This window comes from Astyanax mexicanus, chromosome 23, assembly GCF_023375975.1.
Source record: "Astyanax mexicanus isolate ESR-SI-001 chromosome 23, AstMex3_surface, whole genome shotgun sequence".
In the NCBI taxonomy this organism is placed as follows: Eukaryota; Metazoa; Chordata; class Actinopteri; order Characiformes; family Acestrorhamphidae; genus Astyanax; species Astyanax mexicanus.
This window is the reverse complement of record NC_064430.1, coordinates 31,277,823-31,305,000: the sequence shown is the minus strand read 5'-3', so window position 1 is coordinate 31,305,000 and position 27,178 is coordinate 31,277,823. Positions and strand designations below refer to the sequence as shown.

Sequence of the window (27,178 nt, the reverse complement as noted above, 5' to 3'; positions counted from 1 at the left end):
GGAGGAAACCAACACATACACAAGTAGAACACAAAACTTAAACCCAAGAACCCAGTTCTGGGAGGCGACCGTACTAACCACTGAGCCACATGCTGCACCAAAGGACTAGGACTCACCCAATCACTACTAATGCTCCCAATACTAAGAGGTTGAATGCTTAGGCCATGCCCACTGCACTGAAACACGTCAGCTTCTCTTGTTTTTAAACCGGAGGTACTAAAGTGCCAAAAAGCTGCTGTGTGGTGGGATGCACAGGAAGTAAGTAAGAAGTTTCCAATGATTCCAAAACTCATAATAGAGATAAAAAGATGAAAAGTGGCTTAAAGCTTTCAAGAGGCAGAAGGTTTAACCAATAACCACAGGGACTCTCCAAAGGATCCTGCCAGTATCTAGCAGATATTTTGTGTCTAGTAGGTCAAAAGGATCATTCAAGCTTGAATTGTTTAAAAAAAACTACCTAAATATGCATTAGTTTAGGTAGTTAACGAAGATATTTGTTTTAGATTTTAGCTACTTAGTTAGCTTTGTTAGTTTGCAATAAATTAGCCTGTTAGCTAGCTAACATACCAAAGTATTTAATCTCAGTGTTTATAGGGACTAACCTAGTTAGTTATGTTATAAGTAAACGACTTTAATATGTTTGTTTGTGTTTTGTGCCATATCAGCAACATATTGGCTATTTTATGGCATTGACAATGTTCGTGACTTGAGCATGACTCAAATCAGTTTCTTTATATGAAGGACTTCCAGAAAATTAAGTATTTTAGCTATTTTATCTTTTCAAACAGTTCTTTAATATTTGTAACGCTATAAAAGTTATTTCTGGTACTTAAAAATGCAGGGCAGTCTACTAAGGAGTATCACAGAACTGGCAGGCTAGAGCTTGTTTGCACAGGTTTAGGTCTTGTCTACTTGCTACTTTAGCTAGTGACTACTGAAATCAATCATTTTTGGGCTAGTTTAACTTGTTGAATGAGTTATTTAGGTTGTCAAGTATAAATCTGTAGCTTAAAGCATGATGCAACTTCTGATTTAGGCTTTTAATATACAACTTTAGGTCAGACTGATACAGAACAGTGAGGATAAGGGTAATAGCAGTCTAAGTGATGGCTGGCCACTCCATGAGGTCATTTTTTTCAATCCAATCATATGTAGCTTTTCCTTTTCTCAGACAGAAGGAAATGAGGATTTTTTTTAATGTTAAACTGTTAAAAGACAATGTTTCTATTCCATGCCTGAGCAAGTACACCACCCTACACCAAAAAGAGCCCCTGGGCAAGACTCCTAACCCTGTTACATTAGATAAAAGAAAATAAATTGCAAATGAATCTTCCAAAATATGCAATTCTGACAGGAATATCAGACGTTTCTACAGGTTTTTCACTGCAGGTTGCTGCTTTACAGTGCTGACATCTGAATAAAGGTAAATGTATCCGAACACACATTTCCAGTAAATCCACAGATTCATTTATATGGGTATTTAAGTGCTGCTGGTACGACAGGTACCTCTGCTGCCAGTGTTTACTGACCAGGTTTCCAGAAATGTCAACATCAGTTTCATTTCACTGCTGCCAGCCTCAGCAAAATCTGAGAAACTGAACTCTGACAAGCCATTCTGCTGACCGCTGCAGGAAGCTGCTGCTGCCGCTGGCGACGGAGGAAGAAGAAGAAGGAGAGAGGAAACAGACACTCGGGACTGTGGAGTCTGAGAGGCTTTCATTCTAATTCTGGTGATAAAAAGAGAGAAGCTGGAGAGAAATGCTGGGTGGATAGATGAATGGAAGGATAGATGGTTGGTTGGCTGGCTGGACAGTTAGAGGGATAGATGCAGGGACAGCTGGATGTATGGGTGGAAGGACAGACGGACAGATGGATAGATGGTTGACATGCTGGTTGAACTGCTGGATGGCTGGGTGGTGGGCTGGATGGATAGGTGGTTGGTTGTTTGGCTGGATAAGTTGAAGGATAGATGGAGGGACAGCTGGATGTATGGGTGGAAAAAAGGATGGACGGATGGATAGATAGAAGTCCGGCATGCTGGTTGGACAACTGAATGGCTGGGTGTGGGTTGGATGGATGGATAAAAAGACAGACAGGTGGATAGAGGAATGGATAGATGAAAAGACAGATGGATCGATGAATGGATGAAATAATTAAGTTATGGATGGGTGGAGAGAGAGGTAGAATAGTAGAAGTATTAAGATAGACGGCTGTCAGGCCGCTGGATGGACAGATTAATGGGTGGATAAAACGACAGATGGATGGATGCGCAGATGGATGGATTTTTGGGATGACTGGTATAGGGATACATGGATGGAGGTATGTATGGGTAGAACAGTGGAAAGATTGAAGGATAGACCGCTTAATAGATTGGATGACTGAAGGGGTGGATAAATTGATGCATGAATAAATGGTTGCATGGTTTTAGCTCACCTTTTCTTTAACTGTAACTGACCCCCTCTTTAACTTTCTCCCACTCTCATGCTCTCTCTCTCTTTTTCTCTCCTTCTTACCCTCTCTTATGCTCTCTCTCTCTCTTTATTCTAAGGCAGGAGAACGAGTGCTGAAAGGCCTGCAGGAACCCCGTGCCTCCGCTGATGACTATCACTTGAGAATGAAAGGGCAAGAGAGGAGATGCTATTGAATAGGAGAGAGATGGCAATTTCAGGGCTGGATTTAATAGAACTGTTCCAACTGTTTGCACTCGCTTTTTCAATAACACAATCAGCGGCAGGAACACGGCTAATGCTGCAGCCAATCTCAGGCCATCGTAATAATAATTCTGCACAAGCGTGGCACTGTGCCATTTACTGAATGCTTAAACCAGGCCTGTAATGTGGGGTGAGGCGCTCCGGAGTGTGCCGGGCTCAGGAGGAAGAGGACTGAACCCAGCTGCATTAAGAGTTATGAACTGCACAGCTAATGCTCATAAAACAGAAAGACAGAGCAAGTGGAGAAAGAGAGGGAGAAAAAGAACAAATGAGAAATAAGCAAGTCTGTATTTTTCAGAACAGCCAGTAGAAGCAGAGAAAAGAGCAACAGCCACGCTCTCCTTTACCATACAATACTCTCATTAACACTCACATCACACACAAAAACTGGAGAAACCAGAGAGAGAGATACAGAGAGAGAGAGAGATTTCATTTTCACTCTCTTTCACTATCTTTAATAAACTCCTGAAGACAGAGCTCTTCAAAGAGTACTTACTCTCCTAACACCTCTAACTAACTACCTTCTACTATCAGATCAGGAGAATCTCTCACTATCTTTAATAAACTCCTGAAGACTGAGCTCTCCAAAGAGCTCTTACTCTCCTAACACCTCTAACTAACTACCTTCTACTACCAGATCAGGAGAATCTCTCACTATCTTTAATAAACTCCTGAAGACTGAGCTCTTCAAAGAGCACTTACTCTCCTAACACCTCTAACACACTAACTACTTCTAACCTCATTTCCTTCTTCCTCTTCTCTACTCCTCTATCCCTTTATTTCCCTTCGACCTCCTTTAAGCCCTGTCTAAAAATGTTTTACCTTTAACTTCTATTATTTTGTACTTGACTATTGTAAGTCGCTTTGGATGAAAGCGTCTGCCAAATGTAATGTAATGTAATGTAATGTAATGTAATGTAGGAAGTCTTATATTCGTGGAGAGAAAAGTCTGATAAATAACATGACTATAAATACTTTGTTTCAGTGATTATTGCATTATTGTATTTCATTACAATATTGTTTTATATCACAATATTTTGTTTCACAATACTGTAGGGGTGTGACGAGACACTAATATCACGATACGAGACGAGACACGATACTGGGTTCACGAGAACGAGACGAGATTTTAAAGAAATTTTAAAGAAAACATCAAAAATGAAAAAATGGCTAAAAACTGGAGTTTTATTTGACAAAATCCTATAATGCACAATTAACAGACTGGTTTCGCTCACACACTGATTTTTATAAGAAATAAGAATAAAAAATAAAAACAACAATAAAACTTTTCTAGGTCTTATATAGTGCAAACAATTAGTGCAAACCACAACCAGTCATATTAAGTTTGTGTTTTTTTTCTCCTAAATCTCTTGTAATTTAACTATTCATAACCATAACCAGTCATATTAAGACTATGCTTGAAGTGAAACAGAGACAGAACATGTTTTTAAATACAGTACAGAGCTAAGGGATTAGTACAGCTGCCTATGAAACAGTCACGTGTAGGATTTACTTATTTACAGTATTTATATATGGTTTGTGTCTTGTTGGTCACTCTGTTAAGCTTTATTGCTTACACTGGAGCCAAAATGCAGCCAGACATATAACTTAAAAAGGGGGTATGCAGCCTATGCGATGCATAGGGGCGCTAAATGAAAGCCCCAAATAAATTTTCTCTCAGGAGAAACAGCCAATCAGCTTGCTGGTTTTGCGGAGCGCGGTGGGCTAGTAATGACAGATCGTATCTCCTCCTAATTCAAATCATTAGTCTGTGTTTTTCAGTTCCTACAGGACTCTTATCTGACTGACAGCGGTTTTAACCAATCAAAGCTTTTTAAAATGGCTTCTGCCCCCACGTGCCTGCGTGACCCTCCGGCTGATTTTGAGACGGGTGTAGTAGTGAGTATATTAGCAAAGTCAAAGGACAATCTAACCAATCAGATTCATGATTTTGGTTGGGGGGCGTGGTGTTGCAGAAGGGGTACCCACTATATAGACCACTGAAGTCGTGCGTCATTCTGTAGTCCTCGTACGGCTTCCGTGTCTAAGCGTTTTTTCTCTATGAGGAAAATGAATGGGGTTTTTAAAAACCCGCCTCTATCACATTCTGTGGTTAATTTTTTTTTTTTGCAGACCTTTGTATGTTTTATTCTGTGTACATTTTACTCCTGAACATCACTGGGTCCTCTGAATTACGAGATCATTTAAGAGTCGTAATGAGAAAAATGCTACAGCGGAGTGAACTGACCTCCCGGTGCCGCTGCAGAGATTAGCAGGGGACTGTTTTCAGCGCAACACCAGCGAACTCCAGCCGTAAGTTAGGAGTATTTTACACACAGCTGAGCCTAATAATGAACTACCTGCCCTTACTGAGGAGAGCTGAGAGTGATACAGCATAAAATCACTAAAACAGGTCAGTGATACTCCAGAACCAGCTGTAACACGTTTTAACATCTACCCTCTTTATTATGCAGTGAAATAAATTGGTGTTTCTGGTTGGTTGTCGTCTCAGTGAGGGCAGGTAGTTAGTTGATTAGTTGATTAGTTAGTTGTTAGTTGATTATTTGGGTCAGGTGTTGTAATTAGTATAAACTAATGACCGTAATTGAATACTAAACCTTTCGGGGAAGCGCTGCTGAACTTTCTCTTATTATCTGCTCTAACACAGACTACACTGCTCAACATCACACTGCTCAACATCACACTGCTCAACATCACACTGCTCAACATCACACTGCTCAACATCACACTGCTCAACACCACACTGCTCAACACCACACTGCTCAACACCACACTGCTCAACACCACACTGCTCAACACCACACTGCTCAACATCACACTGCTCAACATCACACTGCTCAACACCACACTGCTCAACACCACACTGCTCAACATCACACTGCTCAACATCACACTGCTCAACACCACACTGCTCAACACCACACTGCTCAACATCACACTGCTCAACACCACACTGCTCAACACCACACTGCTCAACATCACACTGCTCAACACCACACTGCTCAACATCACACTGCTCAACATCACACTGCTCAACATCACACTGCTCAACACCACACTGCTCAACATCACACTGCTCAACATCACACGGCTCAACATCACACTGCTCAACATCACACTGCTCAACATCACACTGCTCAACATCACACTGCTCAACATCACACTGCTCAACATTACTGAAAGAGTTTTCACCTGTTTAAATGCTTTAATGATCCTCTGTGAAGAAGCATAATAATCCAAAACGCTTTCTGATGGGAGTTCACTGGTGTTGTGCAGAATCCAGTCCAGGGTCATTTCCAGCCGCTGTGCTGTGACGTCAGTTTAGCATTAGCTTAAAGTTAGCATTTTTCTGATTGCTCCCCTCAAACAATCTCGAAATTCAGAGGATCCAGTGATATTTAGGAGGTAAATGTACACAGAATAAAACGTACAGGGTTCTGAACAGATTTATTTACCACAGGATGGGACAGAGGCCAGTTTTTGAAAAGCCCATTCAAATCCCGTATTGACTTGAACTGCTTAGACACGGAACCCCAAAGGACCCCAAATATGGGCATAAACAACATGACGCCAACTACAAAATAACGAAACGACTTCAGTGGTCTATTAACTGCATGTCACTGGTAAACCCATTATCGTTAGATCCCACTGTTCTGATTGGATAAAAAATACACTTTTTTATTTTTTTTATTTAGATACATATCACAATATACTGAATATTTATGGCAACTACTGTAGTTATATTCTTACCAATACACAGCCCTAAAAGGCTAAAAGGAAGCAATGTGAATGTGTATGGTAAACTAACTGTGTTTGAACACACACACACACACACACACTTTGATTTCAGTTCCAACTGAATAAGCTCTTGAATTTCTCATCAAACCCACCAGTCCACTGCAAAACAATTTCTACAACATCTCTCTCTCTCTCTCTCTCTCTCTCTCTCACTTACCCACGCAGCAGATACACTTACAAACAGCAGATAAACTGGATTGAAAACGTGTTTCCGTGGAAACTATAGAGCGTGTGAGTAAAGAGGGATGGTGTTTACGGTTGAGTGTGTGTGTGTATGTGTGTGTGTGTATACGCACTTACCGAACAACTCTCCTGTGTAAATGTGTGAAGTGTCGTACGGCGTCTCCTCTCCGGAGATTTCCACCTTCAGATCAGAAGCAAACAGAGTCGTATCTCTCTTCATCCTCAGATTAAAGTGCCTGAGAGAGAGAGAGAGAGAGAGAGAGAGAGAGAGAGAGAGAAAAAGAGAGAGAGAGAGACTGTTATTCCTGTTTTATTCTCTACATTTTTTTACAAATGTTAATGTTCTTTAATCAAAGAGATCAATCCTTCCAACATTAATCTACAGGATGAATCTGTCATATCACAAACATAAAATAAACTTCAATTATGTTAATTTAGCAGCTTGGTTAGCAGCTCTGGAAAAATTAAAGAGACCACTTCAGTTTCTGAATCAGTTTCTCTGATTTTGCTATTTATAGGTTTATGTTTGAGTAAAATGAACATTGTTGTTTTATTCTATAAACTACAGACAACATTTCTCCCAATTCTAAATAAAAATATTGTAATTTAGAGCATTTATTTACAGAAAATGAGAAATGTCTGAAATAACAAAAGAGATGCAGAGCTTTCAGACCTCAAATAATGCAAAGAAAACAAGTTCATATTCATAAAGTTTTAAGAGTTTAGAAATCAATATTTGGTGGAATAACCCTGGTTTTTAATCGCAGTTGTCATGCATCTTGGCATCATGTTCTCCTCCACCAGTCTTACACACTGCTTTTGGATAACTTTATGCTGCTTTACTCCTGGTGCAAAAATTCAACCAGTTCAGTTTGGTGGTTTGATGATGCTTGTGATCATCCATCTTCCTCTTGATTATATTCCAGAGGTTTTCAATTGGGTAAAATCAAAGAAAATCATCATTTTAAGTGGTCTCTTATTTTTTGCAGAGCTGTATAACAGACAATAGTGATTTCAAAGTCTTATTGTTGAATCATTTTCCATTCCTAATTTACAGAAATTATGTGATTATTAATATTTTTCGCTCATGGGCAGCCCCTACAGTTAAGGAGTGCTATTTAATTTTACTCCACTGCAATAAATTCAGATCACACTTTGAGCACCCCCCTTAAGAACAGCTGTACAGGTGCATTTGTTGATGAGTGGATGAGGATTTTGCAATAATAAGACTCAGGATACTCAGTGTTACACAGTTCTGGAGGGAGGTCTCGTGAAGCTTGTGAACCAAAGATACATAGTGCAGTAAGAGAGATGCTATTCTCTCCCCATTACAGTCAGTGGAGCATCAACATAATCCTGAAGCTGCTATTTTTGGGTAGAAATTAGTGCTTTTTTTAACATAACTGGGCTTTTATATAGATACGTAGCTTACTGTACTGTAAGGAGTACATATAATATAATAACAAAGGTTTTAAATTAAGGCTTTGGTTAGAATAGGGTTTACTTAGTTCTACAAAATAACACCGTATATAAAGAAATTAGACTTTATTATCAGAAAAACAGCTGAAAATGTAAACAATAGACCTTAAAAAGAGATACAACAACAATACTCAATATGTATATATTCAAAGAGATATTTCTCAAAAGCTCTATTGCACAAGTTTAATATTAATTTACCATGTTATTCTTAAAGCTGTTATCGGCATTACAGTATTAAAATAAGCCACAATTTCCTTGGTTTTCCAGCTAACAAAAATCATTTATGCTAAATAAATGATTCTGCACTCATGATTAATTAATTCAGGGATGAGAAGAACTTCTTTCCAAGCTGTGGATCTATTATGCAATTCCATTCGTCTGTTTTTTCTAAGTGAATAATTGCTGTTTGCTGTGATTTTTCTATTTTACTCATTTAAAAGCAGTCATACAGTGAGGAACAGCAGCAGGAGCTCCTCAGATAAAGTGCTTATCTCATTTGTCTCCAGGTAGGATAGAGCTGAAAACAGAATGTAGACTACAGCAGTGTTACGCAGTGTGTTTTATAAGTATAAACACTCTGGTACTGCTGAGAGGAACACTGTTCTGAGGTCAGATCTCTACACAGCACGGCTTTTCCAGCTCACTCTTCAGAGAACAGCACTGTTTAGTGTGAACACCTGCTTGCAGCCACGGCGCCCACGGACCATTTAGCACCATAAAGCTGGTCCACGACATGAAGCTCAACTCTCATTACCCAAACACTCTGATCAGGACCTGCACTGCTGCTGCTGATACTATTGCAAGACTAAAAACCATCAGAAAACTTCTTTATTAATCTATCCCACAGGTTTACTCTATTTTATTCTATTATTGAGAACTTTCAGGCATGGTTTGTAGGTGTAGGTGATTCTACAGTCATCTAAAACTCAGCTCACTGGTTTCACTCAATCATTTTAAACTATTAATATCTAACCACCTTCAGACAGCCTGTTCCTGTTTTACTGTTTTATTATTATCTTATTTATTCTTAATTTTTATTTTAGTTCCTCTTTTAGTTTTATTTCCTTTTTTTATTTTGTTTCCTTATTTTATTTTTATTTTATTTTATTTTATTTTATTTTATTTTATTATTATTATTATTATTATTATTATTATTATTATTATTATTATTATAGGTATTATATTATTTATTTTATTATTTTTAATAGTTTTGTATTTTAGCTTTTTATCTTATTTTGATTTTCTTTTATTGTTATTACTATTTTTATTATTATTATTGTTTTTATTTTTGTTAGGTCATTTATTGATTTGAATTTTTATTGTATTATGTACAAGTTAGTTTTAGCTAATTTTAACCCATTTTTGTTGTATTAGTCTTACTTTCTTTTGATCTTAATTTTTTGTCAATTAAACAAATTATTTTTTATTATTTTTTTTATTTATTTATTATTTATCTATTTTTATAAAGGTTGAGTGATTGATTGATTGATCTGTGGCTGAAAGTACAGGACAAACATAACTGGTCTAACATTTCACATATGCAGTGCAATTTTAGTCATGCATTTACCTCAGTAGTGCTAATCTTGTCACATGTAGCTAAGTAATTTGGAATTTACACAGAGAAAAGCAGACAGTCTTTTGGCAACTAAACAAATGCTAAGGCTAAGTAAATTCAGCTAATATGAATATCCTATCCCTGTACAGCTTGTATCTTTCAGCTGGAAAACAGCCAGTTTGTAATCTGATACCATAATTTATGCGATCAGAGCATGAAAAATGAAGTTAAACCTGCCATTTCACAGCTTTCCCTGCAGGATCTACACTAAATAAAACACTGTAATATGACCTAAAAAAGTCACTGTTCAGTATGAATTATTTGGTCTGTTCACTTGAACTCAAAAAGCATATTATTTTGCCTTTTTAGATTAATGTTTTCGGTTGACAAATAATTGGCGCATCTCTTATAAATATCCTGCATTTTTCTTGTACTCTGTTCGACTTTAAAATATTTGCATGACTTTAAGTTCTTTAAAAGCCTTTAAGAATCAACACAGAAAGTTTCTTCTATATAAGTAACTTTTTAAAACATAGTGATTTTGCAGTTTATTTTCCATATATAGACTACACAGACTGAAAGTAAAGAGAATTCAGTTTTGCAATGCATGGACTACTTAAAAATAGTCATGATTATAATGCATAAGCAATCATCTATATAATCCTTTAATAATCTATCTAATAGCTTTGATTACATTAAGATTTCTCACACTGAGTAAACGGGACGGTGTGGTACAGGCTCTGGTAGTACGGGCTGTATTTGTTCTGTTATACAGTCTGTCTGTCTGTTCCAGAAATTATCGGCCAGGGCACAAATGCTCTCCATTTCCCAGCACAACACTCAACACATCAGGACACTACATTTCCCATCATGCACTGACTCATCAGCTGGCAGAGGAAGTGATGACTCACAGCAGTATCAGTCTCACTGTGTTACAGCTGATCTGTTACTGTTCAGCAGCTCCTTTACTTCTACCCTATCTATAACTCTGCTCTGATTGGCTGGCAGTTTACATGTTTTAAAGCCCAGAAACAATAGTTTATCTTTTCCAAAGGAACTTTGATCAGTTTCAATGGTTTAAGGTTTATTTTAGTTTAAATATGTCTGTTGTATTGTTTTGTCATTTATTAATCCTATGAGCTATTTGTCAATTTATGATTTTAAGACATTTTCTTTAAGAAACAAGATTTATGATTTAGTAACTAATTATTTAGTACTTTAGTTAATACAAATTATTTAGATACTACTGTTAAGTATTTAGCAAATACAAATTATTCAGAATGTGGGTCTGTCCTGATAATAATTCCCAGATAATAAATATTGCCCAAGAATTTTTTGTAGACCTTTTTGACTTACTCATAAATTGAAGGTAAAATGCAATCACACACACCACACAGAACTTTTAGCACACATTCGAACTGGAATATAAACATAGAGGTAAAAAAAAAAAAAAAAAAGTCAGCATAGGGTCATTAATGCTAATGGCTCACCACAATAAGTAAAATTGTAAGAGATAAATTTCTACTTATTGTGCGATAAGTTGATAATGTAATTACTATAGGCCTTGTATTATAAATTATTCTGTTATCACAATTATTTATACAGTAAATTATAAGATTTTTTCTATAACAAACGATAAGCAATTCAGAACCAATCTGCCTTGACTCAGCCTAACTATAACTTATTCAATCAGTTTGAACTTATAAAGCATCTACTGTGATTTTTGCGATTACTATGAAATATTCCATTAAAACCTTTAATTCCTCAAAAACTACTCTAAATAATTTACCACCCACTGCACTGTCCACTGTAGGATGTAATATTAGCCTTCTATGATTTATCCCCATTACACATGTAAAATTGTAAGACGGATGAAGGAATATTAAAAAATGTTGAACAAAATCTGTGCAGCAACAGATTCAGATCTTCTGTCTCTGACTTTACTTTATCTACAGGGTGTTTCAGCTGTAGGTAGGAGTGTGTAATAGAGTGGAGGACAGTGAGAGATTAAACACAGTGTTTAAAAACTCCAGCAGCACTGCAGTATCTGATCCACTCACTGTACCAGCTCAACACACTTAACACCTCACACACCACCATCATGCTAATCCTGTGGGGTCCTGAGTATTAAAGAACAGGATTAAATCTGCTGTCTAAGTTGGAAAACTGTTTTGTGTGTATTTAATGTGTGTAATGATTAGGCGTGGGCAATATTATATCGTATACAATATATCGTGACACAGAAATATCATGATATTAAAAATCCATATCGTGATAACAGGGCTGTTCTGTCTTAAAAGTAGTCTATTATTTACTGTGAAGCTTTAGGTGTATTTATTGTATAATTGTTTTAGTTTGCAGTTTATATGCATGCACTAAATATTCTGCAATATTTTTTGCTGCATTATATTATTTTATGCTATATTATTTATTTTGCCACATTTTGATTATACTGTTATACTATATTCCTATAATATTCCTCATATTTTAGTTTTCCTATCTCGCCAAGTATATCATTATCGCAAAAATACCCTGATATATCGTGATATTATTTTAGAGCCATATCGCCCACCCCTAGTGCTGATTGTAGATGTAGAGGAGCACAACACACACTAACACACCAAAATACAGCATGAATGACCTGCTCTACAGAACAGTGCATTTAAAACAGATATTACAGTATATTAATGGAGTAAATCTCTAATCATTATAAATAAATATATATATATATATATATTTAATTACAAAAGCTGCAACTGTGTAAACATTAATTGCAGAGCTGTAGGACTATGTATGTGTGTGCAGAAAAATACTGATACTCAGCGGTAGTGTGATGTGAGAAGGATGAGCAGTGTGTGTGTGTGTGTGTGTGTGTGTCTCAGTGTGTTCTGAATGATGCTGCTGCTGCTGGGTGTCCGCAAATGAACGCAGAGAGGATTAATGAGCAACACAATCATTCAGAGCAGCAGATCAGCAGTCTGTTCTGTTCACAATAGAGTCACACTCAATCACACACACACAATCACACACACTGCAAAAGTAAATCACAACAGAAAAGCTTTTTATCTGGGCGGTGTATTTTAGCTCAGAAAATCACAGGGCATCTCATGATAACAGTATCACAATACTTTTCCCACAATAATGATATCACGATACTGTGATTCTGTGATACTCATATATATATATATCACAAGACAATTCTCTATGATAGTTCACAGCATCTGTGTTACTGAAGAGGATAAAATACTGTTTAAAAAGTAGATACCAGGAATTATACATTTATTGGTGTCAGTTTCACAGAATTCAACAATCTATATTTTTCACTGCAGGTTTACCCTATTATTACCCTATAAATATAGCACCATCACATGGAGTAATGAAGCAGAAACTTTAATACGTTTAATTGAGGGAGAGACTTAAGGAGTTTAGATCGCCTATGTTTCAATAAAAATATCCATATTTGACGCCACCTCAGATTCAAAGCACAACCTGCCACCTACACGAATATAAAGTATAAAATATATTCTGGGTTGTTTACCTTTTTTTTGTTTACTTCAAAATTGCATATGCGTACCTTCACAGTTTTGATATCTTCAATATTAATCTAGAAAAAAAAAAACATTAAAAGAAAACAGGTGTGTAGAAACGTTTTCATCATATCAGCAGCTGCTTTGATGGTTAATTAGTAAATCAGGTAAGCCACTAATGGAATTGCTGTGGACACTGGCTGGGGGGCGGAGCATCCATGGTTCTGGAACCTGGAAGCTCTGTCCTTCAAGACTAGCTCACAACACCTCCACTACTGTCTTCAGAATAAGACTAACTGTCTTAATGTATGTTTTTTATTTGTTTAAATTTTATGTGGTTATTTTGGTCATTTTACTGCTGAGATAAATTATTCTGTGTGTAACGTGTTCAGGTGTCTAAAACTTTTGCACAGTTCGGCAAATATACACACGAACACAGACAGACAGAGGCAGAGCAGCACAGCGCTGAGAGAAAGAGAGACGGACACAGAGTCCCACAGGGCAACTGGACAGGTGGAAGGAGCCAGACTTTCCCTGTCTAATTAAACCACCACACACACACACACACACACAGGCCATGTCAGCCAATTTAAAAGGCAGAACAGCAGAACATCTGCCCTAATCAACAACTAAAACAACAAGAACAGCCAAAGTCAACCGAGTCACTCTGACACAACCAGACTCTTGTGATGCTGCAGAAATGAGTTATTATTAGGGTGATATAATATGATTGTTAAAGGTCTCATTCTATCATATTTTCATTCATTTTATAATGTTTAGTTGTGGTCTCTAGTATGAATGAATGCCATGCTCCGGTGATCCGGTATAGCCATGTTTTAGTCCCATGGAGGAGTGGAGAACGATAGGATTTCGTCTCTTGCTCATAAATATTCATACATGCAAATATAGCGCCTCTGATTGGCTAATAGCACTGCAAGGCACTGAGACGAACAACAGTTAGAAATGTTTTATAATAAAGACAATGTCAAATGTTACTTTACAACATGTGTAATAATGCCCTGCTTAGAGCAATTTAGCCACTGACCTAGTCCTAAAGTCTCTGTAAAACGCAAATTCCCCGGAGATCCTATTTAAACCTTTAGTTATTACACAGAGGTGGGTAGTCCAGGACCAGAAAGTAAAAATCCACTCCAGGGTTTTGCTGGCTGAGTCGCAGCAGAGCCGCCCAGAAAGTTAAAACAAAACCCAGGGGTGAATTTTTACTAGTGTAAACAGAACTGTTCTAAACATACACACCTCAATAGTACTTCACTGGTGGTGTTTCCATAGACAAATCCTAACCATTTGTTCCTCAGCTCTGAATTACTGGGTAAAGCATAAAACACTGATGTGTTATTTGCGCAAATAATACAGGAACGAACTGTCATGTGGTTCTTAGTGCTGTGCATGGCTGAAGTTCTGTGGGCGGTCCTGAGCCAAGGTGGGCGAGGCCATTAATATTAATTCACGGATTGATGTAGACACTGTGCTTTTCCTGATCGACTCAACATTTTCTTTTAATAGCTACTGCAGACAGTGTTAAACGCTTCCACAAACTGTGCAGCAAAAGATTCAGAGCTTCAGCTAGTAGGAGTGTGTAATAGAGTGGAGGACAGTGAGTGATTGAAGACAGTGTTTAAAAACTCCAGCAGCACTGCTGTATCTGATCCACTTACTGTACCAGCTCAACACACACTAACACCTCATACACCACCACCATGCTAATCAGTGCTAACCACTGCAGTGCAAGTAGAAATCTATTGTCAAACTGTTGTGTGTGTATTTAATGTGTGCAATGCTTGTAAATGTAGAGAAAGTGAAAAGATATTTAGCAATATCCACAAATTAGGAAATGACAGTTCCCAACCCAGCCCCTAAACAGTGGGCCGAGACATCCCTCAGATGGGTTTTATATTTGGCACAGAAGTGAAGCACCTGCTACCACAGCTGGAGGCATCAACATCTGGAGGGCTGTTTTACACCGATACATAAAAGACGACCAACTGCTCTCTGTTATGTAATGGACTGGGATGTGGCTACTGATGCACTGAACAGGATATTGTCAGTGTCAATTTTTTAAATTGGTATAATTAAATTTGTTATATGCATCAAAAATGCAAAAAAATGCAAGATATAAAGTAGCCATCAAAAGTTTGGGCACAGCTTCTTACTCATAAGGAATCATGTAGTAACTTAAAAGTGTTAAACCAAAATGCTCCTATTTAGGGAGCTCTTAACTTGCGGTTTCTGAGGCTGGTAACTCTGATAAACTTATCCTAAAGAACTTATACAGAGGAAACTCTTGCTCTTCCTTTACTCCTGATTAGAGCCAGTTTCATCATAATGTTTTTAATGGTCTTTGTGACTGCACTTAAAGATACTTTCAAAGTTCCTAAAATGTTTCACATTGACTGACCTTTATTTCTTAAAGTGTTTTTTTCTTTACTTAGTTGAGTAGTTCTTGCCATAATATGGATTGGAACATTACTGAAATAAAGCTATTTATTGTATACCTGTAACTCTACCTCTTCACAACTTTACAACTGATGCTCTCAAACACATTAAGAGGCAAGAAATTTAAGCAATTAACTCTCGACTCTCAGAATGACTCAGCAGCTCTCAGCATTGAGCGGGAGAGTAAAACTAAACACCCAAACAGCAACACACATTTTCCACACACTGACTAATAACCAGTGCAAACAGAGCAGATCGCTATCAGTAGGGATTAGGGAGTAGTTAGACTGAATTAGACTGAATCCATTCAAAAACTCAAAGCAATTGCTCCAAAATGAGGTAAAAGGCCTTCTTTACACAGCAGAAAACAACAAAAAATGAGGAAGCATCCCAATACTTTTGTTCAACTTACGATATACAGAGAAAGAAAAAGTGATACTGTTATTTTGCCTGTGGTTTGTAAAATTCAGCTTCTGTTTCTAGATTAGAATTAAACTGGCAGTTTTTGTTACTGTGCCTTTAAGACTGTTTCATGCAAATGACCTCTGTTCTGATTGGCTGCCCTATATTCTGTATTGTATCCAATTCAAAAAGCAGTCTGAGCTAAAACACTCCTTCAATTCCCAAAGTTAACATAAAGGGCCTGGAAATACAGTATTGGGAGACCTGTGCTCACTCAAACGCTGCCACTGGTGAACTCAAACAGACACACAGTGTGCCCTACTGGTTGCCCTTCTTGTGGAAAAAAATGATTGAGTGCCCACTAGAGAGCCCCCTCTTGCAATAAATAAGGACGATGTGCCTCTAGATCAAGAACATTTGATAATGTCCCTTAATAAGTGCTTATCTATCTATAGGTGTGCCCTTCTGCCCTATCTAGTAGTAAAGGGTAGTATTGTAAAGAGAATTATATACCACCCGACTACACTGTGTTCCAAAGAATGCTCTACTCCAGTAGAGTAAATGCAGCAGGATGCAGTGCTGTACAGGGTTCTCCTACAGGTAACAGAACATGATGAAGTGCCCAATCAGGTACCTGCATACATTTACGCTTCCAGTTTTAGCCACACCCCTCTCGAATGTTCAGGCCCGGAGTTGGACAGTAGGTAGGCCTGTCACTATAATTACATTATCGACTTATCGTACAGTAAATGGACATGACCTCAATAATATTTGATAATCGTGATATCGATATCGTCTATTTATTGATTTGAATGTTTGTTCACATATATAACAGTAAACAGTATTTTAGCCAATCATGCTAAATGACAAATTCAACAACTGTGACTTCATACACACAGTTTGAACTGCAATAGGTGTGAAAAAAATATATATATTTTCCAAACAATTATTGTTTAAAATGCTGTAGTATTTAAATGAGTATAATTGCTTTGCTATGCTATACTATTATCATTTTGTCACTGGAATTTACATGGTTTTAAAATGACAACAATATCGTTTATCGTAATAATTTCTGGGATGATATATCACCCACATTTTTTTATTGTGACAGGCCTAACAGTAGGTGCTCTTTTTATTTCTTACCACTCACTGCCCATCAAACCACCACTGCTGGCTAGAGCTTAGATTGTACCCAAGTTCTGCTCAAGCCTGACCCATAAACTGTTTTTGTGAGCCAGAGCCTGATTTAAACAAAACGTTTTAGTAGAGTGTAGAGTGTTAAAACTGAGCTTTTTAAAACATTTTCGGGGCTGTGTAAATGAGCGAAATCTGTTCAGAATAATGATAATTAACATTGCAACACTGAAGAAGTATAGACATATTATTTAATAACAATGTTAATTAAGAACTGATCTCCACGTCTACTCTAATATAATTAACAATGTCAAAAAAAATAAATAATAAAACATTTTCGAAACAAACTAATTTTCTTTTTTATTTTAAACATATAGCCCATAGCAAAACACATAAACCAACAATAAGGCTATGCACTGCACACTTTTTTTTCCTTAAGCATATAGCCAACAGGCTTTGGACAATGAAAACTGAAACACCTGTCATTATTTTAGTGTGGGATTTTAGGTTTCATGGCTAAATTGGAGCAGCCTGGTGTCCAATCTTCATTAATTGCACATTGCACCAGTAAGAGCAGAGTGTGAAGGTTCAATTAGCAGGGTAAGAGCACAGTTCTGCTCTAAATATTGCAATGCAAACAACATTATGGGTGACATACCAGAGTTCAAAAGAGGACAAATTGTTGGTGCATGTCTTGCTGGAGCATCTGTGACCAAGACAGCAAGTCTTTGTGATGCATCAAGAGCCACGGTATCCAGGGTAATGTCAGCATACCACCAAGAAGAACCAACCACATCCAACAGGATTAACTGTGGACGCTGTAAGAGGAAGCTGTCTGAAAGGGATGTTCGGGTACTAACACAGTTTGATTTGTTACTTTACTATATTGTGATTATCACACCATAGGTTTATATAAAAAAAAAAAAAGCATTAATAAAACAGAGCAGAGAAAAGTTCAGGCCAGGTTTGGGCAGAGAATCTACTGCTGGCTTTTACTCAGCATGTGGAAAATATGAATTGCTGTTTTGGTGTTTTGTATTTTACACTCCCTCTCAGTGCTGAGCGTGGGTGAGTCATTCTGAGAGGAGAAAACAAACAGCAGAATAAATCTGGAGCACAGTGAACGAGCTGCAGAACCCCTAGAGTTCATACAGGCATTCCACAGATTGAGCAACTACACAAATACTATTCAGATCTTTCCACAGAACTGACCACACCCTGTCTTGTCTCTCTCTCTCACATACACACACACACACACACACAGACAGAGGTTTGTTTGTGGGTAAACAGTATCAACATAGGAACTTGTCAATGTCAATGGTCTACATACGCACTACACAAAAAGTCATAATAGGACAACTGCTCCTTTATAGTTTTTTTCCTGAAATCAAGTGCATTAAAAAAATAGTTTATCATGTTTTGTTTGAGTCACTAAAGCATGATAAACTTTTTTTTTTTACTACAAAACTGTTTGAGTAACTGTCTCCACTGTCCAAAGAAGACTTTCTACTACATTAGGGAGAATTGCTGTAAGGATTCAATTGCATTTAGCAGATATAAGGAAGTGTTAGTGTGGTCAGGATATAGAGCCATATATTGGCAGGCATAAAGTTATCCAGAAGCAGTGTGTAAGACTGGTGGAGGAGAACATGGTGCCAAGATACATGAAAAAAACTGTGATTAAAAACCAGGGTTATTCCACCAAATATTTATGCTTTATGAATATGAACTTGTTTTCTTTGCATTATTTGAGGTCTGAAAGCTCTGCATTTTTTTTGTTATTTCAGCTATTTCTTATTTTCTGCAAATAAATGCTCTAAATGACAATATTTTTATTTGGAATTTGAGAGAAATGTTGTCTGTAGTTTATAGAATGAAACAACAATGTTCATTTTACTCAAACATAAACCTATAAATAGAGATTTTATAGCTATAAAATCAGAAACTGAAGTGGTATCTTACTTTTTTCCAGAGCTGTATAGTGTATATATGTTAGGTAAGTCTACATAATACTGTTATATGTATTAAGGAAAAAGTGAGGGAACGGAGAAAGAGAGAGATAAAATGAGAGAGAAGGACAGAGAAGGAGACAGAGAAAGAGAGAGAAAGAGAGAAAGGGGGTCCTCTTCTTTTCATACAATTTGTTACAATCTGGAGAGCAGAACATGCCGTCCTGGCAGCTACAGGAGGGCGAGATTATTGAGCAAGACACAGGAAGCGTGACTCAGAATCACACTAAGCTAGACCAGGTTTGCATTGCTTTATAGTGCTGTTTTCCTATTGCATACTACAGGCTATGGGTGGAAATCACAGGGCATCCCATGATATGTTGTTATTACTATACGTTTACCACTATAATGATGACATCATGATACTATAATTCTGTGATATTCGATATATTACAAGACAATTCTCTACGATACTTTACAGCATCTGAGTTACTGAAGATAATAAAATACTCATAAATAATCAAATATCAGGGATTATGGATTTATTGGTGTCAGTTTCACAACAAATATTCTTTCCTTTTCATTTTATTATAGCGCCACCATATGGAGCAAGGAAGCAGTTACTTCGGAAACTTTAGTCTAATTGGGTAATATAAAAATATTGTCATTTAGAGCATTTATTGGCAGAAAATGAGAAATAGCTTCAAATAATGCAAAAAAAACAAGTTCATGTTCGTAAAGTTTTAAAAGTTCAAAAATCAACATTTGGTGGAATACCCTAATTTTTTATCACAGTTTTTATGCATCTTGGCATCATGTTCTCCTCCACCAGTCTTACACACTGCTTTTTGATAACTTTATTCTGCTTTACTCCTGGTGCAAAAATGTAAGCAGTAGTTCAGCTTCGGTTTGATGGCTTGTGATGATCCATCTTCCTCTTGATTATTTTCCAAATATTTTTATGTGTACATGCGTGCATATTAGAGGTATCACGATTTCAATATTTCATTTCGAAATTATGTCATGGTCTCGAGCCTCAAAGTCAAAAAGAGGATCGACGATCCTTCCCACAAATGGCGCAGCGCACTGTAGCTCAAAGAGCAGCTCTTTCTCCAGAGAATGTGGACATTCTCATCTTCTTAAAGAAAAACTCAAAAATATATAAATAACAGTTGTTTTGTTTAGCCTCAAATATGTTAATAGTTTTGGTATCTTAAGGAGCATCTTTCTCTCAGATAAAGTTAATAATATATCTTTATTAAAGAAAAAAACTTCTCATTCTCAGGGACTGAAAAAGTCTTAAAGTCTTATTTTTCATGTTTAACTGTTATAGTAGGATAGAATTCAGTTTGTTTGGCCCTAATTGTTCTATTATTCTGTACACGGCTGTTCCTGTATTTTGTTTATTATTTATTTTGTTATGTTGCACATTGCTGTTTTAATAGTGCACACTGCTGCTTCCAAAAAAAAGCCACTAGATGGCATTACATATATATCGTAATTAAATTATTTAAATTTGACCATTAGTGCCTCTAATGTGGTGTATTACAGATCACTTGTATCACTTTGCATCACTTATATCAAGCCCACCTTTTGAAATAAGATATTGTAAATTTGATGAATCAAACCAATGACTGACTAATCTATAACTGGCATAGGCCTCTCTGCTGTAAAAAAAAAAAAGAAAAAAAAGAAAAAAGAAAATCGAGAATCAAATCGAATCGAATCGTGACCCTAAAATCGGAAATAAAATCAAATCGAGGATTTAGAGAATCGTGACACCCCTAGCGCATATAGAGTTTTACCCTACACATGAAGACACCCTGTAGAGATGTCAGACCACTCTGGTGAACAGGGATTCTCCACCTGGCTCATATAAAACACGCCCGCCCACTTTCCCCCCACCTGCCCAGAGACAGATGACTTCATGGCCCTGTCCATAGCTCCCAGTGGAAACCCCTTAATTAAGCCTGTTAGCCCATGACTCACACTCTCATTAGTGTCCTCCATCTCCCCTTCAGACCCTAAGGAGAGTGCTCAATTAGCATCACACAGACACGCACACACCCCCATCACACAGAGAGACAGAGAGAGAGAGAGACAGAGAGAACGGGAGAGACGGCTACCAATACACATTGTTAAGGATGGGATTACTGTCTAAACTCACTGAGACAGGTCTTAATGTCGTAATGGTTACAGACAGCCCTATTAATGAAGGCTTTCAGGTACTTGCACCCATTGCTGATAACAGATGTGCAAATGCACTCACACAGCTTGTCCTGTCTTGTTTTTGTTATTTTACAGATAAACATGAACCTATTGTATTGGCACCATACCTAATACCAGGTGTAGGCTATATAGAGTGGTAGAGGGGTTCAACATGTTGGACCACTCCAGCTCATCCCAAAGGTATTGGATTTAGAGGACCTCCATCATGGAGGTCTTTATAAGACTCTAGCTGTTGCCTGTTGATGGGTACAGTGACCTTAGGTTCACATCCAGCTGCTCCAGAGCATCCGGTTCTATCGGCTGTGCTTTATAATGCAGATTATTCAAGCTGGGTATGTCAGCACTGGATCCACCTTGGGGTACCTGTTTTAAAGGCTAATTAGAAGCAGAATCTGGATACATTTGAGAACCAGTGGTACCAAAATGGAACAGTACTCAGTTACATCACTATCCACCAGACACACACTTACCTTATTAAGTGAGTGTATCTAAATTAATTACATATCCGTTTTGATACACAATAATTCTGCAAAATTGTGCAACTCAAATGAATTTTAGAAGAGAAGTAAATCAATGGATGAATAACTGGCATAGACTTAAAATTCCACATCTCCACAGTTTCTCCTGTTTTTCTACACTTCAGGAGAACCGTGGTTTCCAAGCCATCGCCAGAGTCTCATCCATGTCCAGTTCTGCAAACGTTCACGCTCTTGCCTTGCAGCTTTCCGTAGCTCTCCTATTGGTTGTTGACCTTGTTCAAGTCAGTATTTGCATGAGCCAAGTCTCAACTAGGTCTGTCACGATAACAACGATATATTGTCCCAGAAATTATTGTGATAAACGATAATATTGTAATTTTAAAGCGCCACTTTAGAAAATGCTTTTTCCTGCTTCTGGGCTCCCAAAGGTAATTTAAGACAATGTGCCACACTAATAATATACTAGCATAAAACTATTACACCATTTTACAGTTAAACTAACTTTATATTATTAAGAGCACACATTGGGCTCCCAATTTAAAATATTTTAATATCCTAAATAACTAAAACAAATAAAGTACAACCACCCTGGGTTCTGAAAAAACTGCACTAAATATTAAACAGACCCTTATTCAAAAAAGTACCAAAGTACCAAAAAAAAGATTAATTAAGTAACATTTTCATTATTATTTTTTTTTAACTCTCAACACATTGGCACTTGCAGATTCCTTTTTCTGATCATATATGTTAAATATGCTGTAAAACACACACATTAGCTTAGTCCATGTGATCAAAGACACAGATAGTTCAGCAGGCCAGAGCTCTTGCTATAAATGTATTTTTTAATGTAACTGTCAGACAAATTCAGAGCAAGAAACACCAGCATGTTTAGTGTATGGGGCTTGAGGCAGGATCAAAAACAACAGGGGGAACAATTTTTATATTTAGTATTCAGTTGGATGAATTGGGTTCGCGTTGATGGTTCTCCTTGCTCATTTGGCTTTAAGTCAAAATACTCCCAAAATACTCCCAAACTACTCCCGCACCGGAGCCGTGGAATGCGGTTTTAAAACTTCCTCAAACTTTCTCTAAAGCTGTTTAGACGTGGCTGTTATCTACATCAGCAAATTTATCGCGATAAAAAAAATTATTGTACGATAAGTCGATAACATAGTTATCGCGACAGGCCTAGTCTCAACACTTACTTTAATATTAAACACGGTTGATTTTATCTGAACGCAGGACGAGAAAAAGACTGACCTAAACCTTTAATCCAAACCACCTTACACTGAACCATCGAGATGATGGGACCGCGACTCCACTCTAGCAAGACTCTAGTGATTTTATCCCAACAGTGGAAAATCGCCTGAAAATCGTTTTGGGAAAAGTCGGTATTAGATACTTGGGGTGGACGATATGGCCCTAAAATAATATCACGATATTTCATGGTATTTTTGCGATAACGATACTCTTGACGATATAACAAAACACTGAATAAAAAACACATATTTCAAGAATACACAACTGCAACAAAATAAAAAACTAAAAGTTATTATTGCATACGATACGATATGGCACACCAATAACTGAGATATTATACAAAAGTTTAATCTGATTTGTCACAGAAGTCAATGATCCAGAATGTCATGATACTAATAATACACTTCCAAATATATCCATATGTCCAGGATTAAAGTAAATTCTACTTTATATAGTAGATATATAATGGGAAATAAGAACAGTGTGAATTTTTCTTTTGCTAAAAACAGCAAAAAAGTAGTACCCTGATGTGATAATTATGGGTGGGTGATATGGCACCATATTTCAGGGTATAATATCGCTTACGATATTCAACAATGTTGGCAAATATTATCACGTAAGATATGATTTGGCACAGTCCTATTATAATGCATTCAATAATCAAAACTCCTTCCAGTACAACCAAAACACTAGTGATAATTGCTGCACCACAAAAAAATTGCACATTTTTACCCACACACCAATCAGATTTCAGTCTGACCAACCCCAAAGTCTTATCAGGATACGTTGGGTTGGGTTGGGTAGTCGAGTTTAACGCCACATCAGCTCGTTGGCTATTTCGCGGCAGGAAAGGTACTGTCTAATCACAAGGTTCTACGATCTAAGCCATCGCAAGGCAGACAGACACAGACAGACACACAGACACATTCACTCACACACTCACACCTAAGGGGCAATTTCAATCAAGTTCCAATTAGCCTGAACGTGCCGTCTTTGGACTGTGGGAGAAAACCGGAGAACCCGGAGGAAACCCACGCAGACACGGGGAGAACGTGCAAACTCCACACAGAAAGACCCGGGACGCCCCAGCCGGGAATCGAACCCAAGCCGCCTTGCTGTGAGGCGGAAGTGCTACCCACCGCGCCACCGTGCCGCCCCCTATCAGGATACAATTCAGAAAATAGTCACATTGCATGGCCAGCTGTAAACGAGGTCACAAACACAAAAACAGGAAGAGCAACCAAACAGTACCGCAGGACTACACCTTTCAGAAACAATAGACATCCTGTTTTCCTCCTGTTTCCTCTGAGGTAAACAAAGGAGAACATGCAGAATGCAGAATGCAGAAAGCTAAAGCGAAAGTAAAACATGCTATGAACAAAAGCTCCTAAACCACGTCATGAACCTGCCTGGGGTCAGCAGACTTCTAAACACAGGCATGAGAAAGGTCTTATCAGGAGGGGATATTTACATCCTGGGTAATGCAGAGTGCAGGGCCTAAAATGGTAGGAATTCAGAATAAATGCAAACATACAAAAGAATTAAGCAGAACAGAATGCAAGAGTTGGGCGTCTTGTGTTGAAAAATGACACAAACTGCATTGACACTACAGGAAAAGTGGCCTAAATACTATTTCGTAACCAAATCTGTTTTTTTAGGCTGTTCACACTAAGCCCATTTACACCTGATTTACCAGTTTAAGCATCTCGAGCGGCCAAGCTACAAAAAATTGCAAGTATAAACACCCTAGATGCACTTAAAACAAATAAATAAAAACCCAATCACTTGATCCACCTCAGGACTTGATCTGAGATGCATAGACTCATTATTTAGCACTGTAATCACATCCTTCTCTCCAAAATGAATTTGGTGACCAAACAAGCTTTTTTTTTTAATTCAACTTTTCTCCCTAATCTAGCTATGGCGATAATCTGAACCACACTTTTTAGCTGTACTTCTTCTATCACTAGTGATGCCCCAACACCAGGAGGGTGAAGACTAACACACGCCTCGATACACATGAAGTCAGACTCCGCCTCTTTTTGAGCTGCTGATGATGCTGTAGCATTGCCAGGTAGCATCACAGCGTGTTTGGAGGAAAGCGCAGCGACTCGGTTCTGATACATCAGCTCACAGACGCAGTCTTGTGCTGATCCACATCACCTTAGGAGTGATGAGCAGAAAGAGCAACATCTAATGTACCCACCCAGAGATTAATTAAGTCACGCACACTTCTTTGTTTTGGAATTCTTGAATGCTTTTTTTAAACTGTAAAGATTATTTAGTTTGTTTTAAGCTTTATTTTTACGATTATTTCTTTGAAGCTGTGGCAGCAGCAGCAGTGTTCAGTCACATTGCTGCATATCAGATTTCAGTACCACATATGAAAGTGGGCCAAATCAGAATAGAAAATTACAGAAGTTTGGGACAGCACGGTGGCTTAGTGATTAGCATGGTCACTTCCCAGCACTGAGGTTGTTGGTTTAAGTCTCTATCTGGGTGGAGTTTCCAGGTTCTCCCAGCATTACTGTGGGTTACAATAATTACATTATCGACTTATCGTACAATAAATGGACACGACCTCAATAATATTTGATAATCGTGATATCGATAATGTCTATTGTGTTTATTTGAATGTTTGTTCACCTATAGATAACAGTGAACAGTATTTTAGCCAGTGAATCTAAATTACCAATGCTTTAAAAACTGTGATTCCACACTAGGGGGGTGCTATATCGTATCGTACATGATAATATCGCCCAAAATTTTGAATATCGTGAACGATATTATACTCTTAAATATCGTGCCATATCACCTTCCCCTAATTTTCACATCAAAGTACTACTTTTTTGCCGTTTTTTGCAAAATAAAAATTCACACTGTTCTCATTTCCCATTATATATCTACTAGAGACAGATTATATCTGCAGTATCATTTATTTTATATTTGGAGTGCATTGTTAGTATCATGACATTTTGGATCATTGACTTCTGTTACAAATCTGATAAAATTTTTATTTTAAATAAATTATTATTATTATTATTATTATTATTATTATTATCTCAATTAGCCATATCATATTGCATGCAATAATACAATACTAAATATTTTTTCTAATTCAGTGTTTTGTCATATCGCCAAAAGTATTGTTATCGTGAAAATACCATGAAATATCATGGTATTATTTTAGAGCCATATTGCCAACCCCTATTCCACACAAACAGAAGGAAAAAATAAATAAATAAAATATATATATATATAACTATGATTATTTAAAATACTGTTGCATTTAAATGAGTATAATTGCTTTGTTATAATCATTTTGTCATTGGAATTTGAATGGTTTTAAAATGACAATAATATTATTTATCGTAATAATATTTGATTTTTGGATGATATATACTGTCCACAAAAACATTTTAATGTGACAGGCCTAATGGCACTTTATCATCATCATGGAATCTGGGCCTCTTTTACCTGCTTGTAGCCCTACCTACTTTTTTGTTTACTCTAAAGAAGGCAGACAGCTCTAGCGAATGAAAATTCATCATCTAGGAAACTTTCAGATGAGAAATGAAAGTTAAATGGAGTCCCGCAGTCACATCAAACATCTTCTGAACGTTACAGCGGAGGGAAGGTCGATAAACACCTCAGCAATTATCTACACTTTGAAAAACCACATCCAGACACACATCAGGGTGACCCGCTCTATTAGACCTGATAAACCATAATTGAGTGTCAGAGCTGAACATCAGCTCTGTATAGAAAAAGAGCATAGAGTTATTTCACTCTCAGACACTCAGTATTAGCTCAGAGTAAAGGTCTCTGTTGGAGCTTCTGCTGCTGATTATGTGCATTATTATATTTAAATGCTTTATTAATTAATGTATAAACACCTTAAACATTTGAGACAGCTGGAATCAGAGCTCTGTAATCAGATCTCTGCAGTTTTCTGATTATTCAAAGAGTCATTTCAATAGTATACTCTAGTTCTTTA

General features: G+C 37.3%; 1 protein-coding gene across 1 annotated transcript in view; it reads right to left on the bottom strand.

Annotated features, from left to right (window-relative positions):
* Positions 1–27,178, bottom strand: part of adam10a (ADAM metallopeptidase domain 10a) — a 166,380-nt gene that overhangs the window by 54,112 nt on the left and 85,090 nt on the right. Inside the window, exon 3 of the mRNA XM_049471154.1 lies at positions 6,831–6,949. Coding sequence (XP_049327111.1) covers positions 6,831–6,949 — 119 coding nt within the window. The remainder of the gene's footprint in view (positions 1–6,830; positions 6,950–27,178) is intronic.